The sequence below is a fragment of the Heliconius melpomene genome, chromosome 3, assembly GCF_056956725.1.
Source record: "Heliconius melpomene rosina isolate 202511_hmr_F chromosome 3, ASM5695672v1, whole genome shotgun sequence".
In the NCBI taxonomy this organism is placed as follows: domain Eukaryota; kingdom Metazoa; phylum Arthropoda; class Insecta; order Lepidoptera; family Nymphalidae; genus Heliconius; species Heliconius melpomene.
In genome coordinates this window covers 5,072,262-5,091,144 of record NC_140391.1, presented here as the reverse complement: position 1 = coordinate 5,091,144, position 18,883 = coordinate 5,072,262, and the positions used below count along the sequence as shown (strand labels likewise).

Below are 18,883 nucleotides of genomic sequence, written 5' to 3'. Positions count from 1 at the left end.
GTGATTTGTTTTCATATCTTCACTTTGGTAAGATACAACACTGTGTTGAGTTCCGTTACTCAACACACAGGGTCTCCAATGATTAGACAGAATGGAGTATCTCGTCACTAGACAAAGTTGCATGTATGTATTTCTTTATATTAAGGTTTAGTTTTTTATTGCAATATTTATTTAATACTGTTTGGTTTATTTCTTTAATACGAGATATCTTATAATAAAAAGAAAACAAACTACATATTTTTAAGATTTTATTGAACTATTAACGTAAAGCATTAAATGAACACTATATAGCTAGATAAGCATTTTCTACTTTTCTTCGTACGATTTTCGCAGAATGTGGATAAAAATCTAATAAATACTTCCATTCATCCAATACTAAATATACTATGTCCACAACAGTCCGAGCTCGGAATGAAAAATGATGGGTGATACCCACAAATAATCCCTGAAAATAATTTACAATCTAAATATATACTGTTAGCGTACTCGTGAAAATGTGGGTAGATTTAGGTGAAAAAGACAATAAAAGCAGTGGAAAAAAAGTGGAAAAAAGTGTCAAACAGACAGTTGCTTGTAGGCGGAAGCCCTGATTGGAAGGTATCTAGTGTGTAGTGTTGTTCTTGAGTGATACATATTACTTATTGTAATTACGTGGAACCTCTGTCCGAGTACGTTGGAAACATATAGACGGTATGTGTTTTTATCGTGTTTATTTTAAAAACGTCAACCGCTTCCATTTTCTAACAATACTTAAAAAATAATGAGAGGCCATGGTGGCTCAGTTGTACAGTGTTTGACCTTAAAGGCCATGGTTTTGGATTCGTTCCCCGAGGCTCGATCCCCACTCGGGGAATTCATTATTTACCCTTATTTGGTCTGACAAGAGAGAGCGCAAAGATGAGTACCGCAGGAGTGGCAGAATACCTTGAGTAGGTGGAAAAATAAAACGTTTTGACGCTTATTTTACTGAAAACTTTGGTTTCCTACTCATTAATTGGCATATTTATAAAATATTTACATTTTCTTAGGCGTTTAAATAAAAAAAATTGAGAGTGGAGAAAGCCAAGATAGAATTTTAACTTTAACTTTTCTAACTATTAAGCATTATACAGATCATTCAGTTTTGGGCTATAATAAAAGGAACATAGGGTAGAGTGCTTCAGAGACAGAATATGAAACTCTAAATTCAGTTTGTAATTTATAGAAATATATCGGCTTGTAAGACATGATTCTGAGTCAATTACTATTTATCTATATTTTTTATGCATTTTTTATTACTAGGTATAGAAATGGATAATAAATACCTGTGCTACACCAAAACTGTCCTCTGGTCCCAGGACATCGTAAATAGATTCGGTTAAGTTTTGATGAACTGTTAATACCTCCACCTGGATAGTTAATCATCGAATCAAATTTAAAAAAAATGTAAAAATAACATCACAATATCTTCATACCCGCTGGTATTTTAGGAGATCTTATATGTGTAGGTCTATACAAATAATATCTACTTATTTATTAAAAAAAAAATCAGCTTCTAGCCGCTTGAAAGACAAAGAGACCGTAGCTTGCTGTCTGACTAGCCTGGTAGGGGTAGACTAACGTGAAGCTTAAAAAATATCATTCCCCCAAATGGGGATTGAACTCATAACCATCACTTTTACTATTAAACATTGTCTTCTTACTTCCCCTCTATGTATGAAGTAAATGCACTGGTCGGCGTCTCCCCTCTGCACTATATAGTTGCCAGGGAAGAAAACGCAATGTTTCAGCCATTTCGTCAACATCCTTTTGAAGTCATCGTTTGTTTTACTAAATATTAAAGATTCACGTAAATGTATTCCGTACACAGCCTGCTTCACTTGAATCTGTAGTCTACATGGCAACTTGCATACAAGCTTGGGCATCTAAACCAAGAGAAAATCAAACAAATATTTGCTATAAATGTAAGTTCTATTTTTATTTATTTACATTATTTATTTTGTTTTGTAATAATGTGGTGCAAAGGCAGGCAAGGCTTGGGGGCAGCAAATTGCGTTTTTCATTGTATAATTTATAAGATTAAAATATGATGGATTAGACAAATGTCAAATAAGAAAATATACCTATGCTCGTATCTTTTGATCGCGATGACTTAAAAGCTTAATTTTTTCTACTTTAAACCTAAATATTTGATATTAACTTCAGTGTTTTACTTCTACGCGATCTGGAGATAAATTGTCTAGAGAGACGAACGCAAGGACGACAAAGCGTAGGGTAACAAGGGTTCCAATTTTACCTTTTGAGGTACAGGACTCTAAAATGTCATTGGCCATTGTAGCCCATTCAGCCTGTGCTTTATTGGCCACTATTATAGCCATTCATTTAGTTAAAAAAATTGAGAAATTGATTATAGAAATTAAAAAGCTTTCGTAGCTACCTGTTTCCCTTGTTGCCTATTCCACAATTCCCGTACGTAGTCCCACATTTTGTTCATTTGATGGTCACTCAGGTCGGTGTCTCTGAGGCCGTCTCTTAATTCATTGATTCCATAGTCATATTTGATTCTTGAAGACGAATGTGCAGTTATCATAGCCGACATTTCAGATATAAGTAGACCTTAAATTTTAAGCTTAAGATTATTATAGGCTTTTGGATAGCAGTTACAACATATAATTTAATATATATATATATATATATATATATATATATATATATATATATATATATATATATATATATATATATATATATTTTTTTTTTTTTAATTTATAAAGAAAGACTATCTTCAAAAGAAGTTTTTCAAACATTTGAAAACTTACCTGTACAGAATTTTATTATAATAGTTATGAATACGGTTTCAATAACTTCAAAATCATTTTGTGATGAAACATCGCCTGTTCCGGTAATCGTTAGTAAGTTTATCATGTACCATAACGATGCGATGTAGAGTGAAAAGAATTTTTTCTAAAATATTAAAATTTCTGAATTATTTTATCATAAAACCTACCAGTTTTATTTTTATTATTAGAATAGTTAATATAAAAATATTAATATAATTATATTTTTCAATACTTTATTAATATTGTCAATCTATATAATATATGTCGTATAGTAGGGCAGGCAGAGGGAACCTATTGTTAAGAAACTTAAAGCTTATTAAAAATTGTACCAACGTTATGAAAAATAAATATTAGGTACTTATACCTATTTTTTATTTATTGTATGAAGATAAAAAAAATATTAGCTTACTTGTACGTAACTAGCGCTCAAATTTAATTCTTCCTTAGTCATCCAATTAGCTGAAGTGCATTGTACCGGAGTGAGACAAGACATTTTGAAAAATAAACACGCGTTTACATGAGTTAATAGGGAAGCCCATATTCCGATTGTCCTTTAATATTGATATTTAATAATTAATTTGTCATTTTATTTAAATTTTTATTGCTTTTTGACTGAAAGACACTGTTTTTGAAGTAGTTTTCACGTTGTCAGGGGACTTAGTGTTACATCACTCCGTTCCAGACTTTCCAGTGATCGAGGCATTGCGCGTTAAGTGGAAGAACTCAACACTGTGCTTTGTGTTCTTATAAGATCGAAGAAACGAAAATACCATTTGCTGTTGTTAATATCGTTCGATTTTAGGATAGCCAAAAAATATATTTTTAACTTCATGCTTAATTTCGCAAGCTGGTTAAGCAAAGAAAACTTATTCTAAGTAACTTCTAGCTTATTTTAAGATAATTTTCGAATGTGGAGAAAGTTCAAGATATTCCAAAATTCAAGATATTCAATGCTGAATAGCGGAGCACAACACCACGATTTGAACCGACACCCTTCGCATGTAAATGGGATCCAATCACTGTACCATTAAGCCAATAAAATAATATTAAATAAACTTACGTCAATTTTAAAAATAAACTCGACGATCCAATATTAATTTTCCGGTGCTGTCGATATGTGAACAAATAGCTGATTCTCAATAATTGGGGTGTCCGCATGTAACAGAATAGCGCATTTTGTATTGGTTGACGCAAAGGCAAGGCAAATGCTAAATAGCAAACTAGAACATTGCTTAAAAAATCTCGTCTCCGAAGGTATACTTTCGAAAAATACCTGAAATTAATTAATTAATATATGCATTTATTGAGTTCAAATATTATTGTAAACGTACAAGATTTTGTTATATTATGTAGGTGTGGATGTAGGAACTGAATAATTTAATAAATATTCGATTTACTTAAAACAATCAAAATAGCACTTGCATTTGCTAAGATAACTTTTGTTTAAAATTTTAATATTTATCAGTAGATATCCTTATTATGTCGGAAAAAATATTATGTAATTGATCAAAATCAAGACTTTAATTAAAAAAAATAGTTTATAAAACTTTAAATAATTGTTAAATTTGATTTCTTTCAATTTAAACAGCTTTATCTTCGCAAAAACACAGTACATTTTAGTGGATCGGAATCCGAATTATAATACCATGAAACTATACCATAAAAGCTTTAAAATATTTTTCGTATAACAATATCAAAAGAACTAACAAAATGCTAATTAAAAATACAATGCATACTTACATATGGCGAACTTTTTTCGGATTCAATATGTAGTCTCCATATCTGTTCATATAACCGGTATGAAAGTCTAAGAAGTTTTTATAAAGAAAAATAACGTCCACAACAACGCATATATAAAAGAAATATGCGTTAGACAGAAAGGCCATTTGATATACGAGGATCATAAAATCCATGTATGACAGGAAGATAATCAGATAATCTGTAAAGGAAAAGAAAATTTAATTTTAAATAGTTTTTTGGTCAGCTTCGCACCGTATTCCGTACATAGCAAGGTAGGCAGAGGGAACCTTTCACTCAAGTCAACTAATAAGTATTGACTATATTAGACAAATGAACGCAAAGTAGTAATAGGAGAATTGTATCACTTAGGTTCAATGTAAGGAACGCGTGAACGGAATAATTAATCTTAATAAATTATAAAATGATTTCTAAAATATTTCGAACTTAAAAAAAATGTTTATGTATTAAAATATTTAATAAAAATTCAAAATTCAAAATTTAATAAAAAGTACCAATTAATATAACCCATAGACAATCTGGCACGACGCTGCTGCGAAACCATCTGTAATACATTTGTGTGAGTAAATATCTCAATAAGAGGTCATCGTGGTGCAGTAGGAAAGCGTAAACATGATAAATGTGGGTTCGATAACCACTGGGGGGAAAAAATATTTTTATTTACTCGCTCAACCCGCATCTCGGCAAGAACTTGAGCGGTTTTTCTGCTAGTCTTTTCTGCTTTCCTTCTAAATGCGGCTAACGGCGTAAGAAATTATATGAATGAATAGAAATACTTTTAAGCATTCGATTACACAGAGTTTTTAATATTTTAGATTAGTAGTGTAAAAAATATATATAAAATAATTGTATTTTTTTTCACTAACCTGTGTGGTTTAAATATTAACCAAACAGCAGATATATAATCAGCATTGTCAGCAGATGTAATGGATCTGGAACCATGAGATTCGGCGATACTTTTGTCAGGGCTCTATTGTGAGGAAAAAAATATTGTTAATTTGATCCAATTAAATAAATTACTATAATCAGCTTCACGATGTATCCTGCACACAGCAGTTAAGGTGAGAGAACCTAGTGTTAGACCACTCCGTTCCTTCACTGTTACGTGCGATAAAAGCTACATTAGATCTCTCCTAAAAAGCACATTTGCTGTCCTTACCTAACCAAATTTGAAATTATCCTACTAATGCCGCCTTCGCAAAACCGTTTTAGAACAAACTAAAGTAAACTTTGTTATATATATAAACAAACAAAAAAATATATATTTTCATTTCGTGGCTCTGGTAACTTAGTAAAGAGTGGCGTTAAATTCCACCACACAACACGAATTGCCTCAAGAATTCGCCGTAAAGTGGGTTCCCTCTATTCTGCTACATGCGTAAAACCTACTCACCATTTTAAAAATCTTTTGATTATATACAGTATTTAAAAAAACTCATTTATTTTTAAACTTTTATGCTTATTTTTTGTTTTATCTTTAATTTCTATATATATTTTAAATATTGTATTTACCTCTAAAAAAATGCTTGGATCAATTTCGTCATTTTCATCTTCATCTTCTTCATATGTCAGAGGATAAGGTTCTAACTAAAATAAAAATTTTAATTTAATAAACTAATAGAATATTTTTTTAAAAAGTATATAGTTATATTAAAAAAATATACTTCTAAACTAGACTTTTCGGACATCACCGTGGGAAGTACGTAATCTTTAGTTGCAGATTTAACTGAATACTTCACTTTTCTTAAAACTGAAGGATAGCTCTGAAATGAAAAAGTTCTTGGCGTATAGATGCTACAAATTATTAAAAGAAAACATTAGAAAATATATTATTTATCTGAGTTAAACGTTAACGTTTAATTGAGGAGAAGAGAGAAAAGAAAGAGAAAATATTTTATTTATTTAAGTAGTTTTATTAAAATGTTTACTGATGGTTTTAATATTATTAAAACCTATACTAATTTACATAATAAGTTTCCTAAATTAATAATTAATGTTTTTATCAAGTAAGAAAAGTTTTTCTATATACAACAACCAATATCTTACTTTTAAAAGTGCATAAAATTCTGCTCCTTTTATGTACAGCAAATCTATATTTCTAGAAGCAACTATATTTGACATAGTTAAGTACCGCGTCGCACCATGAATATTTCCAAATATACCTCCTGGTCCCATGCAAGCTTCCACTTCATTAATATTCGTTATAATGTCCACCTTAAATGCATGCATGCTGAGTATGCCAATATGGTGACCCAAAAAAAAATTTAAAATGCAATTTACATACTTTACCGCGGTAAATTATGTACATGTTGCTCACGACCTCATTAGATCTCAGAATCATATAGCCTTTTTGAAAATATCGTTCCTTAAGTTTCTTCGCGAACGCTCTAAAGAATGAATATTCTACATCTTCAAATAGCGGTATTTCCCGCAACGTTTTTTCGTACATATATAAGACGGCGTCTTCGTTTAGGTTGGCATGTAGTTTACCCAAAATCTTTTGGTGCTATAAATGGATAACGTGGTATAATTAAAGTTTTTACAGAATTACAATGCTTACAAAAATCATATCGGACACTTGAAAAATAATATACTTCTACTTAATTCGATTCGTCATTTCATGATTATTTTTTCAATGATTTGTTAGTCCTATTTTTATTTAGCTTTGGTTCACATTCGATGAATGTACTTAAATTATTTATTTTAGCCAGAAAAATGAATTAATTTTAATTATTCTGCTCTGGTAAAACAAAGTGTTGCAATGAGAGCGCATGTATTAAATCTGGAATTTTGGCAGAAATTGGAGAATAGGTTATCTTTACAATAGAATATTTTCTTCTTCCCTGCCTGCCTGTGGAACTTAAACTTAAAAAGCCTATTACGCGAGAACCTTACCGACCAACCACCAGTTCTTTTCCATTGATATTTCCAATAGTCAATAATATTCTTTTTCAAAATGTAAGGTACTCTTTCTCTGTTCAGAAATAGTTGTAAATGTTTTAAATTTTCTTGGAACATGGTAACTACTTGATCGGCCATCGCTTTTAAAGATGCTATCCGAGCATACACATAGCTGTAAATAAATACATTGCTTAAAGATAATCTAATTGCTATGGATTTCTCAAATATTTGTAGAATACCTACTTAGGTGGCATTGATTTATAGGAAATATATAAAGTTTTTATGAGTTTTTAGATAAAAGTTACCTAACAATGTCATATTGATATACAAACAGAGAAAACTCACCTAACCAGCATTTTGGCCTCATAATTTTTATTAGTGAAAAAACAACGAAATTACACATATTGTATTTTTTCTAAAACCATTTCTCGTGCAATGTCAATGAAATTTTCGTATTGTAATATAGGAACTGATAATGAAAATTGTTGTTGAGACAAGGGCAGCAAAAGTTTGACAACCTATTTATTGAACAAGTCTATGTCCGCTACTGCCTATATTAAAAGCTTTTTTACTACATATTAATAAAACAATATTTATTTTTAGAAACTTTAATTTCATGATTAAAATTTTAAAAACTTTTAAATTATTTCAAGATATGGATTAGAATACGTTAATAAATAAGCCTCATGTATTATTAGGTGATTTGTGACTGTGAGAAAAGGTCGTTACCTAATAAGGATAGGGCAACAATCTATGACGAATCAAATCACCCACCCGAAAAACAAAACTCCATGTATGTTGATGCAAATTGAAAGTATCATGTGGGCGCTGTCCTGGGCCGTGATATCTCCAAAACCAGCGCCAGTGAAGCTCGTACTTGCCCAATAATAAGCAAGTAAATAAACCTTTGTTGGGCTTAAATAAGATTCCTTGATAATTTTCCCACTGTCTATCCATGAACCTGTTTATAAGGCAAAAATATGCGAAAAATGTTTATGTATAGTATTGCAACCCCGTTTACATGTAAAATAGAAGAAGAAAGAAGTTTCGAGAAATTTTATGTCACTCATATCAATTAGTTACTCAAAGAAATTAAGTTTACCAAGCTTGCAGACCATATTTCCATCAGGATGAAACTTCGTGTCCATATAATGTCCATCCTCTGATAATTGCTGAATTTTTCTAAGAAAATCATCGTTATCGTAAGCTACGATGTATCTGCATGACATTATTATCAGTACTGAAGTGTAAAGGTTCAAGAAGAAAAGCGTAAGAAGAAGAAATTGGACTACACTCATTAGGTATGCCTATAGAAAGAAAATAAATTAAAACATAATCAATTTCTGTAAAAGTATTTAGAATGATTTATTAGTTTCTTGTGTGGATATTTCAAAATATTTCTTATATATTTTTTAAAGCTAAAAATTAAATCTGTGTAAATTATGACATGTGACATCACATCTGGAACTGGCAAGCAAGTGAAGTGGTATAAAAAATAATTTCTGTAATAAAAAAGTTATTTAAGTCTCGGACTGTGTCGTTAATGTGAAAGTAATATAATTAACAACCCTAAATGTTATTTATTTGATGTTTAATGTATATGGATAGTATGAAGCGAAATAAAAAATATGGATGTAATGAAATACCAAATATATATTTGTACGTTAAAAACAACATAAAATATTATTGTAAATAATTAAACAGTTCTGTTGAGTTCTTAGTTTATGGCGTTCCAAGCGTGCCAGTTAAACACTAATCAATTCCCCAAAGTCACGTTGTATGGAGAACACACGAAAGAGATTGTATGGTAAAAAAGAGAGAGACACAATAGGAGAATGCATGTCATAAAGAGAGATCCACTTAAAATAATTAAACCAATAACTATAAAATAGATATGACTGTGTGTGATATCGTTTGTAAATGATTTTTTAACCGACTTCTGTAAGAAAAGGAGGTTATCAATTCGTCTGTTTTTTTTTATATTTTTTTTATAGCTCTATCATGCGTGAACTCTTAGACCGTTTGTCTCAACTCAGTAGTTAGCTAACAACAGGATATTTCTAATGATCTATTGTTAAATGATTTTCCCGTAATGGTTGTATTGTTCTGTTACTTCATATTTGATTTAGATGTCATGATTTTTCAATAATTAATGTCTATATATAAATATTGTTGGATAATATTTGCATAACAATTGCCAAATAAAAATTATTAAAATCATTTTTTTTTTGCATTTTGTGTTAAAAAAACGTTTACCTAATTGTTTCATGTTATGTTATTTTAACAGTTTACTAATTCCTCTAGATACACAACAATAATCAAATAGGCTATTATATAAGTAAAATAGATATATAAAAGACATTTACAAAGTCGAAATAGTTTTTTTTAGATATGTAGGTACTTAGTTACTTCAGCTAACGTATGATGAATGAATGTGAGTTATGACTCACACTTAACTCATAAGTCTTATTTCGATTAAGTTTGGCAATTTCTATAAATAGATATGATAGCATGTATAAATAGTCGCTTCCAGTATAACATCATATGATCAAGGGCGCCCTTTACTATAAATCTAATATTGATTGACAAGGACAAAATGCTACTCTACCAATGAAGACTATTAAATACTTTCTAGGAGTCTAAGGCCCGTATTGATACATCGCTCTCAAGTCTAAAATCAATCTTGAGATACTGTAGTTGCCCTACCTACATACAAACGCCATCGATCTAGTTGAGTTACAGCAAGGGATAATCTCTACTCACTTTTTGCAGAATTCTGGAGGCATTGCCTCTTGAGTCAATGCAATCAGTGGGAAGTCAATGCCACACTTTGCCCAGATACCAGAGCAAAGAAAGGAAAATAACTCATACAAAAATACATACATAAATATAAGAAAAAGTAGAGTGGTACACTACCTTCGCTATAAAGTCTTACACGACCAAAAAAAAAAATGTAGTTATTATAACAAACTTACTCGTTTCAATGCTCCTATAGATTCCGCCCAAAAAGCAGAATATAGTTTATAGATTTGCAAAACGTTAGTCATTCTGATAATGCAGTGGTACATGTGGAAACTGATGACGTGATCTTCCTCACTGTGGTTTTCATTATGTTTTGGTACAAACAGCTTCCATATAGCATACCATGGGAAACATGTAAGGATATCAGCTGCAAATGTTCTCTGAAAAATAAACATTATTAAGCTTCGCCCATGCTCGCTTTGCTCAATGTAATGATAAAAAAAATCTAATAATTATACTAAAATTCCTCATGGTTTTATTAAAATACTGACATAGTTTTTATTTATTAAATTATTTTGTGTAAATTTAAAAGACATTTAAATCTAGATATATGAAAAGATATACTTACTACTTACATAAGTATGTTAGCAAATTATTTAGCATAGCATAAACATGTGCTGGATACAAGCACTCTAGATTTCGAACATACTACATTTTATACTAATTTTTAAAATCTAAATGTATAAATAAAACAATTATGTATATTAATAGAACTCAATGTCAAAACACTCTGTTATCCATTTTTCGTAAAATTTTCGAGATATTACATGTTGGATGCCGCAACTCAACGCCGCACAGTCTACCAGGGCGGAGAAATGAAAATAGCTTAGTTTAAATATAATTTTCATATATTTACACATACTGTTAGATAATTTTTTGCAGTTAAATATGGATGATAAATAAGCTGGTTCTTGGGGCCATAAAATGCTACATGCAACATTACATATAAATCCACGTAACATATAGATTCTAATACAACGATTGCTGTATTAAATTGTTTACACGTAGGCGCCATTGATACCACAATCTGTAAAAGGTGAATGCGGAAACAAATTAAAATCAATAAATCTTGTATTAATTAAACGACGGAATAAAAATTAGAATAATGCTTATATAGATAATAGTTAATTGAATGTGTGGGCTATAAATTGATTTCTATCTTAGGGCATAATATAAGTCCTGCTCCTCTCATACATGTCTCTCTCTCTCTCTCAGCTTCATATCCTGGACCGGCATATAGCTGGACCGGCAGAGAGAACCTAGTGTAAAGAATTGTTGTTCCATTCCCCACTTTCAACCGAATTTTCAAGGCATTGCGTGTTGACTGGTGGAACTAAAACTACACTAAGACAACAAAATTACTCACTGGTATAAGAAGGCTCAATACATAAGCAGTACAAACTCTGAGAATCGCCCAAGTTTTCAAAAATATTCCATTAGGTCTTATAATAATAGGAACCAATAAATACGGCGATAATGTATTAAAAATGTTGAATTGTTTATAAGATTTTATGTAATTTTCATTTTTTTTCTTATAGTCCTCTAAAACGTTTATAAATGAATCTACAAATCATTATATTATATTATAGTTGATTATAATTATATGTAAATCAATAATTATAATATTACATATGAAAATAAGGCCAGTCCAGCTAGGTCCAGTGGCGCAGGGGCACAAGTGTTCGACTGCAATCGCAACAGGTAGGGGGTTCTATTTTTTTTAAAAGATAAACAAGATTAATATATTCCACCTACTATTAAAGAAGTCTTGTAGAATACTTGTAATATGTTTTCGCTGACTCGCCATAAGACGATTGTAATGTTTCAAGTAGCCATCAGTATTTTTAGTTTTAGCGAGAACTTCAATTTGGTTTAATTCCTCTTTTGTCAACAATCCTTCATGTTCTCTCATATCGGGGAAGAGGTTCAGGGCAGACGTATATGCAAAATGATTAATGCTGATCAGCTGAAATGAATTTCATATTAATTGAATTAAATAATCGCAAAGTTTTTGGGGAAAGAAATTGAATATTATTAAATATATTCAATTTCGTCGAGTGGGAATCGAAGCCACAACCTGTTGCGATTACATTCACAGGCTTGTCCTGGCGCCTCGACTGGCCTCAGAAGAACTTTAACATTTAAATTAAAACAATTAAAAGCAATACTTATCGAGAGTTCCTTTAAGAATTATATTTTAGCTTCGAACCTTTATTAAAGCAAATATTTATTTAATCTATAACCTCAAAAGCGAAATACTTGAAAGAGCACGCTCACTCTTCCATACGATCTTCCTTAAGAAAGGATCATTTGTTCACTTCCCATAATCCGTAACAGATGTTAATTCACTGTAAAACAACTTACTTTGCAATGCGTTAGAGTAATTACAGTACTGACAGCCGGCACGCCGTACAACAATACTAATAAACCCAGATGGTTGCCGCGGCCAATGACTCGCTCGGTCTTCGTTTCTCTCATCTCCTTACTGGTCACCAGGCAGTAACCGCTTTCGATGATGTAGAGCTCACGGGTGACGGTTGCTCCGTAGTAAACGATTTCTCCAGGTGGAAGGATTATGTCTCGTGCAGCTTGAAAAATGTTTTTTTTGTTATAATTTTCAAGGAAATTTGTTTTGTTAGTATTATTTAGAATACAATTTTTCTTATAAATTTAATAAACTCTAAATTGAGGTCAGTCGTGGCGCAAGAGCACAAGCGTGTAAACGTAAACGCGACAGGTTGTGGGTTCGATTCCCAATTGTATTTGAGGAAATGAAATATTTTCGTTTTTAATTCTTCGCTGTGATGCTTCCAGAATTCGGCGGTAAGTGGCGAACGGAGTGTCTTAACACTAACTTCCCTCAGCAGGATAGTGCTTTGCGGGATACAGCGTGAAACTGAAAAAAAATCTTAATAAAAATCTCAACTAATTTTACGAGCACACGATTATGAAAACGTAACGTTTGATCCATTTTGGAACCGGCAGTAATTAGCTTGGCAGACGCCAGTTTTATTGACACAACTAGGTCGGGCGAGAAATGTTTTACACCCCAATAATTACATTACTCAAGATAGCAGTGCCATTCATAAATACGTACTTTCTGTTAGCGTATGAATAAAAGCTTTGTTCTTCACTTGAAAGAACTTTATTGAAGTTAGCGTTTTGAATCTGGCCTGGTGAAGAACTTTCTTGCGAAGCTCCGAAGGCACCACGGTTTTTTCGAGCCAATTTTCTCCAGTTAATTCCACGCCCTTTAATTAGTAATCAGATGCGTGATTTTGATGTTTATAATTTATATTTTTAACGGTTTATTTGAGGACGTTGTGGCTCAGGGGCAGAAGCATGAGACTGTAGCGCGATGGTTGTGGGTTCGATATATTTTAGTTTTTTGCTCTGGTCTCAAAGCAAAAGCACAGGTTTGAGTTCCCCCCTCAACGCGGAATGCCTCGTAAATTCTCCGGAGACTGGGAAAAAGAGTGCTTTAACACCAGGTTCCCTCTGCTTACCTTGCCAAATCCGGAATACAGCGTGAAAATGAAAAAAAGGCTATTTTAGAAATATAATCTTACCGAATTATATTGCCATTGTAATTCATAAAAAGCCATTATTCTAGATTTAATAGCCGGATGGATGTTATTTTCTTTTATAAATCTATCTATAGTTATAATCACTTCTAAGAAAGCTGTTTTCGTACTGAAATAATTGAAGAAAATCTATATTATTATAATTTAATGAAATTTGGATTGTTATTGCAAAAATTGGTATTATAATAATATTTTTATAGAACAAATGTCTTCTTAATACTAGGTTCATTCTACCCCCTAACCTTCTGTGTGCTAATAAATGCGCTGATTCAAATTCAAATTCAAATTCAAAATATTCTTTATTCAAATAGGCAATTATTATAAGCACTTTTGAATCGTCGAATGAACATATGAACAAAAAGCTACCACCGGTTCGGAAGGCAGTTCTGCTGAGAAGAGCCGGCAAGAAACTCAACAGTTGCTCTTTTCAAAATCAATGGTACAATCTATTACATTAGCTGGCAGCTATCCTGCATTACATTCAATAGACATTAATTCCATACATGCTTATCCTCTAGATATTCTTGAACAGTGTAATACGCTTTACTTGTTAGAATTTTTTTTACAGATATTTTAAATTTTTGTAGTGGCAAACTAAGAATACACATTCATTCATGTATTCATTCATTCATGTATCATGTCTTTTTCAATAATTTTTAGTAGGTAAGTAGTGAAAATCTCCCTACAGAGATGCTAACAGAGATGTTAATGATTGTGGTTGAAACCGTTGGACGATTGTCAAGAAGTGCGGGCATAAGTGTCATGTTTCAATTCAATTTTCTAAAATGAAATTTTCTGATTTTGTAATTATTTAATATAGAATTTAATTTCAATCTATTCAGCAGTAAAATGTAAGATTAAATTAAAGATCAGTCAATCTTTTGTTTTTTTCTTCTTTTATATATTTAGACTTCAAAATCAATTTACCGTGACCAATGGGTGACGACTGCTGAAAATTCAGAGACGCAGTAACCTATAAGCAACACTCCGTATAAACTCAGGAATCCAACGAACGCCATGTCGAATTGATCTCCTGGTGCGAAATCTCCGAAGCCAACCGACAACAGCGTGGTTGTTGCGAAATATATAGCTGCTAGAATATTATACTTCGTCCTAGAACAATATGTAAGTATAATTAGTGATTGAACTGTTTTCAATAGTTATAGATTAATAGTTAAAACAGTCGTTTCAAGTGCTATTCTAGCGGAATCTAACGCCTACATTTCCTTCCAAATTTTCGAGACAAAATGTCGAATTGTCAGAGCTAAACGTCGTACTTTGTCTACCATAGCGAGGAAATGAAATCAAAAGTGAGAATGATTAAATTAAATATAATCACTCTAAGTGGGGAACGAATCCGCAATTTTGTTTATAGACAGACGCTGTTGCACTTCGCTACGACGGTTTCTAGTTAAATGGTTAAATATTTAATTAACTTTATTTAACACTTGAATATTTGATATTAAATTTCTATTATTAGTAATTATACTTAGTATTAACAAATGTAATACACACTTATTTGATGTCAAACTGCTTCTTTGATCTTCCCACGTCATAGCTCTCGCGAACCACGAATTTTGAGAGCATCTATTCACGAAACAAGATTCCATGTATAAAATAACGCCAGCCCAATAACCTATGAATCCTATGTAGATGCAATATTTTATAACCTAAAAGCATATAATCTTTATTTAGCTCTTGTAAAGTGTAAATGCTATGAGATATTTATTTAAATAACAATACTTAACCTTAATTATAATGGAATTAGATAATAATTTTCTTTCTAATTCATCGAAAAAGTTCGACAATCTCCAAACAAGACACAGCTTTGTGCCTTTACACAAGTAAAATAGATGATTTCTGTAATTATCTAAATAGGAAGCGTCTGTGTGAATCGTAACAATATATTCGAATGGAACAATTGAGAGCACGTCCAAATAAAAGCCAAGAGTATTCATTCGATAGTTTAAAATACCCACAAAATTGTTTATATAAGATTTCTTTGTTTTAACAGCCGTTACAATTGATATCAAAACATTTAATGTTAGAGAAACTGTAATTACAATCTCAACGTAAAAGAAAGCTCCACCTGGAAACTCTCTATTAAAACCAATAAAGTATGGATATACTATACAAATGTAGAAAACAATACAAAGCATATATAGTTCCCAAAATTTCACCAATTGACAATTCGATTCCAAAATCCAGGGAAATTTGGAATTTAAACAAGTAAAACTATTACTTGGCTTTTTTATATGTTCAGATAATATATAAAGATCTAAGTACGTCTCATCTAGTTGGTCGTCTTTGCTTAAATTTTCAGTTTCCGAAGAACCTAAAATAAATCAAAATAAATTTAAATATTGAAAGTTAATAATAATAAAACTTAAATATAGTAAATATTTCTAAAAATGTTACTACCACCTTGTAAATATCGCAATTTTTCTTTCAGACATTTTATGCTGCTCTTTTTCTTGTCCTTACTAGCATATATATTTAAGGACAAATGATTTTGAAATTTTTGATTTGTCTTCTTGACACGGCTTCCAGAAATTCTGTCCTGGACTTCCTTTCTTATTTGATCCATTAAATCCGGATAAGTTATCATCAATTTTATAAAATCCGTTTTATCCAAAACTTGGCACTCAACATATGCTGCTGCTTTTACTGTACATCTTGCTATAAACAGATATTTTTTTTAATTATGCACACGACTTATCTAATATAGTATTAAAAATATGTGAATATATTTAACACACCAGGTATATTATAAATAAGTGATATTTCTCCAAAACACGTTCCTTTTGCAAAAGAAATCATTGGACTTTCATCATCTTCATCAGATAGTAGTTCTAAGACGCCGCTTGTGATGCATATCTTAAATAAAAACAAAGAAACATAATATTTACATTATTCCTTGCTTGCATTTCTGAGCAAATAATAATTGATTGAACGTATTGTAAATATTTAGCAATGCAGAAATATATTATTACCATAATTGTTTTGTTTTGATTATGATTATATACAATGTCACCAGGTAAATAAAATCGGTGAGTCATTGTAACTGATAATCTTCTAAGGAATGCTTCCGGAAGCTTTCTGAATATTAAAGAACTGTAGAGAGGTACTGCGTTAAGGTCATAGCTTATTTCCATTTGTAATGGAAATGGTAGTAGCCTCATATACTTAGGTTTGAATACTCCGGACTTTTGATACCATAGATCTTCATAATACCTTAGAGTGATGTAATTGTTTAATAAATTTTTTTGTTAAGAACTTTTTATAATTAAACAAGATAAAAACTCAACACTCAATGCCTCCAGAATTCGGCGAAAAATGGGGAATGATGTGTCCTAAGTAATGTCTTAACACTAGGTTCCCTCTGCCTACCCTGCTGTGTGCGGGATACAGCGTGACACTGATTTTTTTAAAACATGAAACGTATAACTATAATAAAAGATTATTTAAAATTACCTAAACAACGACTATTATTATTAAAATACTTAATGCTTACCTAATTATACGTTTAGTTGTATCACTATCCATATTTATTAAAGATAAATGATTTTGTATTTTCTTCAATTGCCGCACATAATTTGCTCGTCTTGTGGTAATCGTTATAAAGAGAGACGTTAAAGAACCAACGAATACAACTGTAGTTAGAAGAAACCCTAATAACACGCCTATTGCTGCCGTAATTCTTTCAATTGTGGTCACCGGATAAATATCTCCAAGTGAATTTGTAGTGAAGAACATAACCGACCAGTACGCTCCCACAAAATACCAGTCGAAGGTGGTTTCCGTTGGTAAATTTACTGCTGAAATTGCCCAGGAGGAACGTATGTGATGAATATTGAAATCCCTATAAGCGAATAAGTACCATATACAAGTCCATGTATGTACCGACAATAAAAACAGTATTAGATACTGAGCGAGGAAGGTTGTCCATTGATTTGTACCAGCTTGGAACGACTTGGAATAGGAATATTCAATTATTCTGTATACACGTGCTGTGGCCATAATTGGTGCAATAGCATATATACTAAACGAAGAATGGTCTTCTGCGTGAATCAAATAAAGAAACGAGTACGGCATCGCTAATATAGCATCTATTACGACTCGTTTCGTTCCCGGCTCTACTATATTTAGTATTTTTCGCCATTTTTCGAAAAATTTTAATCCAAAAATCACAAAAACATCCATAGTAAATATGCAATTTAACAAAAATATGAGTATAATAATCCAGATAGACCTTTCTGAGGGTTTAGTGAATGTATATAAACATGTTTCTAGAAAATAAGCAATTAAAATCGCTGAAAGATTAATGAGGTTCCATATGTGATTTGTATAAATAAGTAAGACATGTCGTAACTTGTTGTTCGAGAACTCTGATCTAGGTTCCTGTAACAATGCGTAAGTTTTTTGGCGTTTTTGTTCATCGATTTCAATTAAAACATTATGGGACTGGTCGCCTGAAAGCCCTACTGATGGGGCGTTTATAAAAACATTTAAATTGTCTTTCCTACGTCTGTATTTGTATACAGTTAGACTTGAGCTATCGTTATTCATTTTATCTGTAAACAAACGAACGAAAGAATTTTTAACAGATAGATATGTAGAATAAAGTTATTATAATAAACAAAGGAAAAAAGAAATAGAATAACATTCTAATTTTACAATAAATTAATGTACCTATGTACGGCGCTTACAATTATTAGATTAAAACATTTAATAATAAATTACTATTGGATTACTTACATCTCAGTTATATTAAAACTAAATTATATTATAATACGAGCTAATGCCCAACCTTAGAAAATCTAGTGGGCGTATATCTAATTATTTAAACCTACTAGTTTCAATGACAAACAAACATATATCAATCCTACGCACTATAAAAAAAGTAGAGGCTTTCGATTGAGTATGACATAAAAAGGTTTAAAGATTACTTTCGAATAATCAAGTTCTGATGGCATTACCAAAGATGTAGCATTTTGCAGTAAAGGTGACGCAATGTTT

General features: G+C 31.3%; 1 protein-coding gene across 1 annotated transcript; it reads right to left on the bottom strand.

Annotated features, from left to right (window-relative positions):
* Positions 1–235: 235 nt before the first annotated feature.
* LOC146539931 (uncharacterized) lies at positions 236–18,433 on the bottom strand. The gene is made up of 31 exons (XM_085207949.1): positions 17,379–18,433; positions 16,858–17,098; positions 16,624–16,741; positions 16,289–16,543; positions 15,613–16,199; positions 15,380–15,534; positions 14,792–14,977; positions 13,850–13,973; positions 13,378–13,531; positions 12,645–12,868; positions 12,036–12,246; positions 11,647–11,843; positions 11,143–11,307; positions 10,454–10,660; positions 8,581–8,785; positions 8,253–8,439; positions 7,473–7,650; positions 6,862–7,083; positions 6,624–6,791; positions 6,242–6,340; positions 6,090–6,164; positions 5,444–5,547; positions 5,072–5,121; positions 4,560–4,758; positions 3,880–4,092; positions 3,229–3,370; positions 2,799–2,943; positions 2,417–2,595; positions 1,683–1,904; positions 1,305–1,388; positions 236–445 (listed from the first exon to the last, which is right to left on the bottom strand). The coding sequence occupies exons 1-31, from the start codon at positions 18,431–18,433 to the stop codon at positions 284–286; spliced, it is 6,513 nt and encodes a 2,170-aa protein (XP_085064075.1). The 3' UTR covers positions 236–283.
* Between the last annotated feature and the right edge of the window lie 450 nt (positions 18,434–18,883).

Bases quoted from the DNA above. Each gene is read 5' to 3' on its own strand.
- LOC146539931 (XM_085207949.1), bottom strand. From the start codon at position 18,433: ATGAATAACGATAGCTCAAGTCTAACTGTATACAAATACAGACGTAGG. The intron at 15,535-15,612 runs GTTAAGTATTGT...ATATGCTTTTAG, and splicing joins CTAATTCCATTATAATTAAG to GTTATAAAATATTGCATCTA. The intron at 4,759-5,071 runs GTACTTTTTATT...TTTCCTTTACAG, and splicing joins TCTATGGGTTATATTAATTG to ATTATCTGATTATCTTCCTG.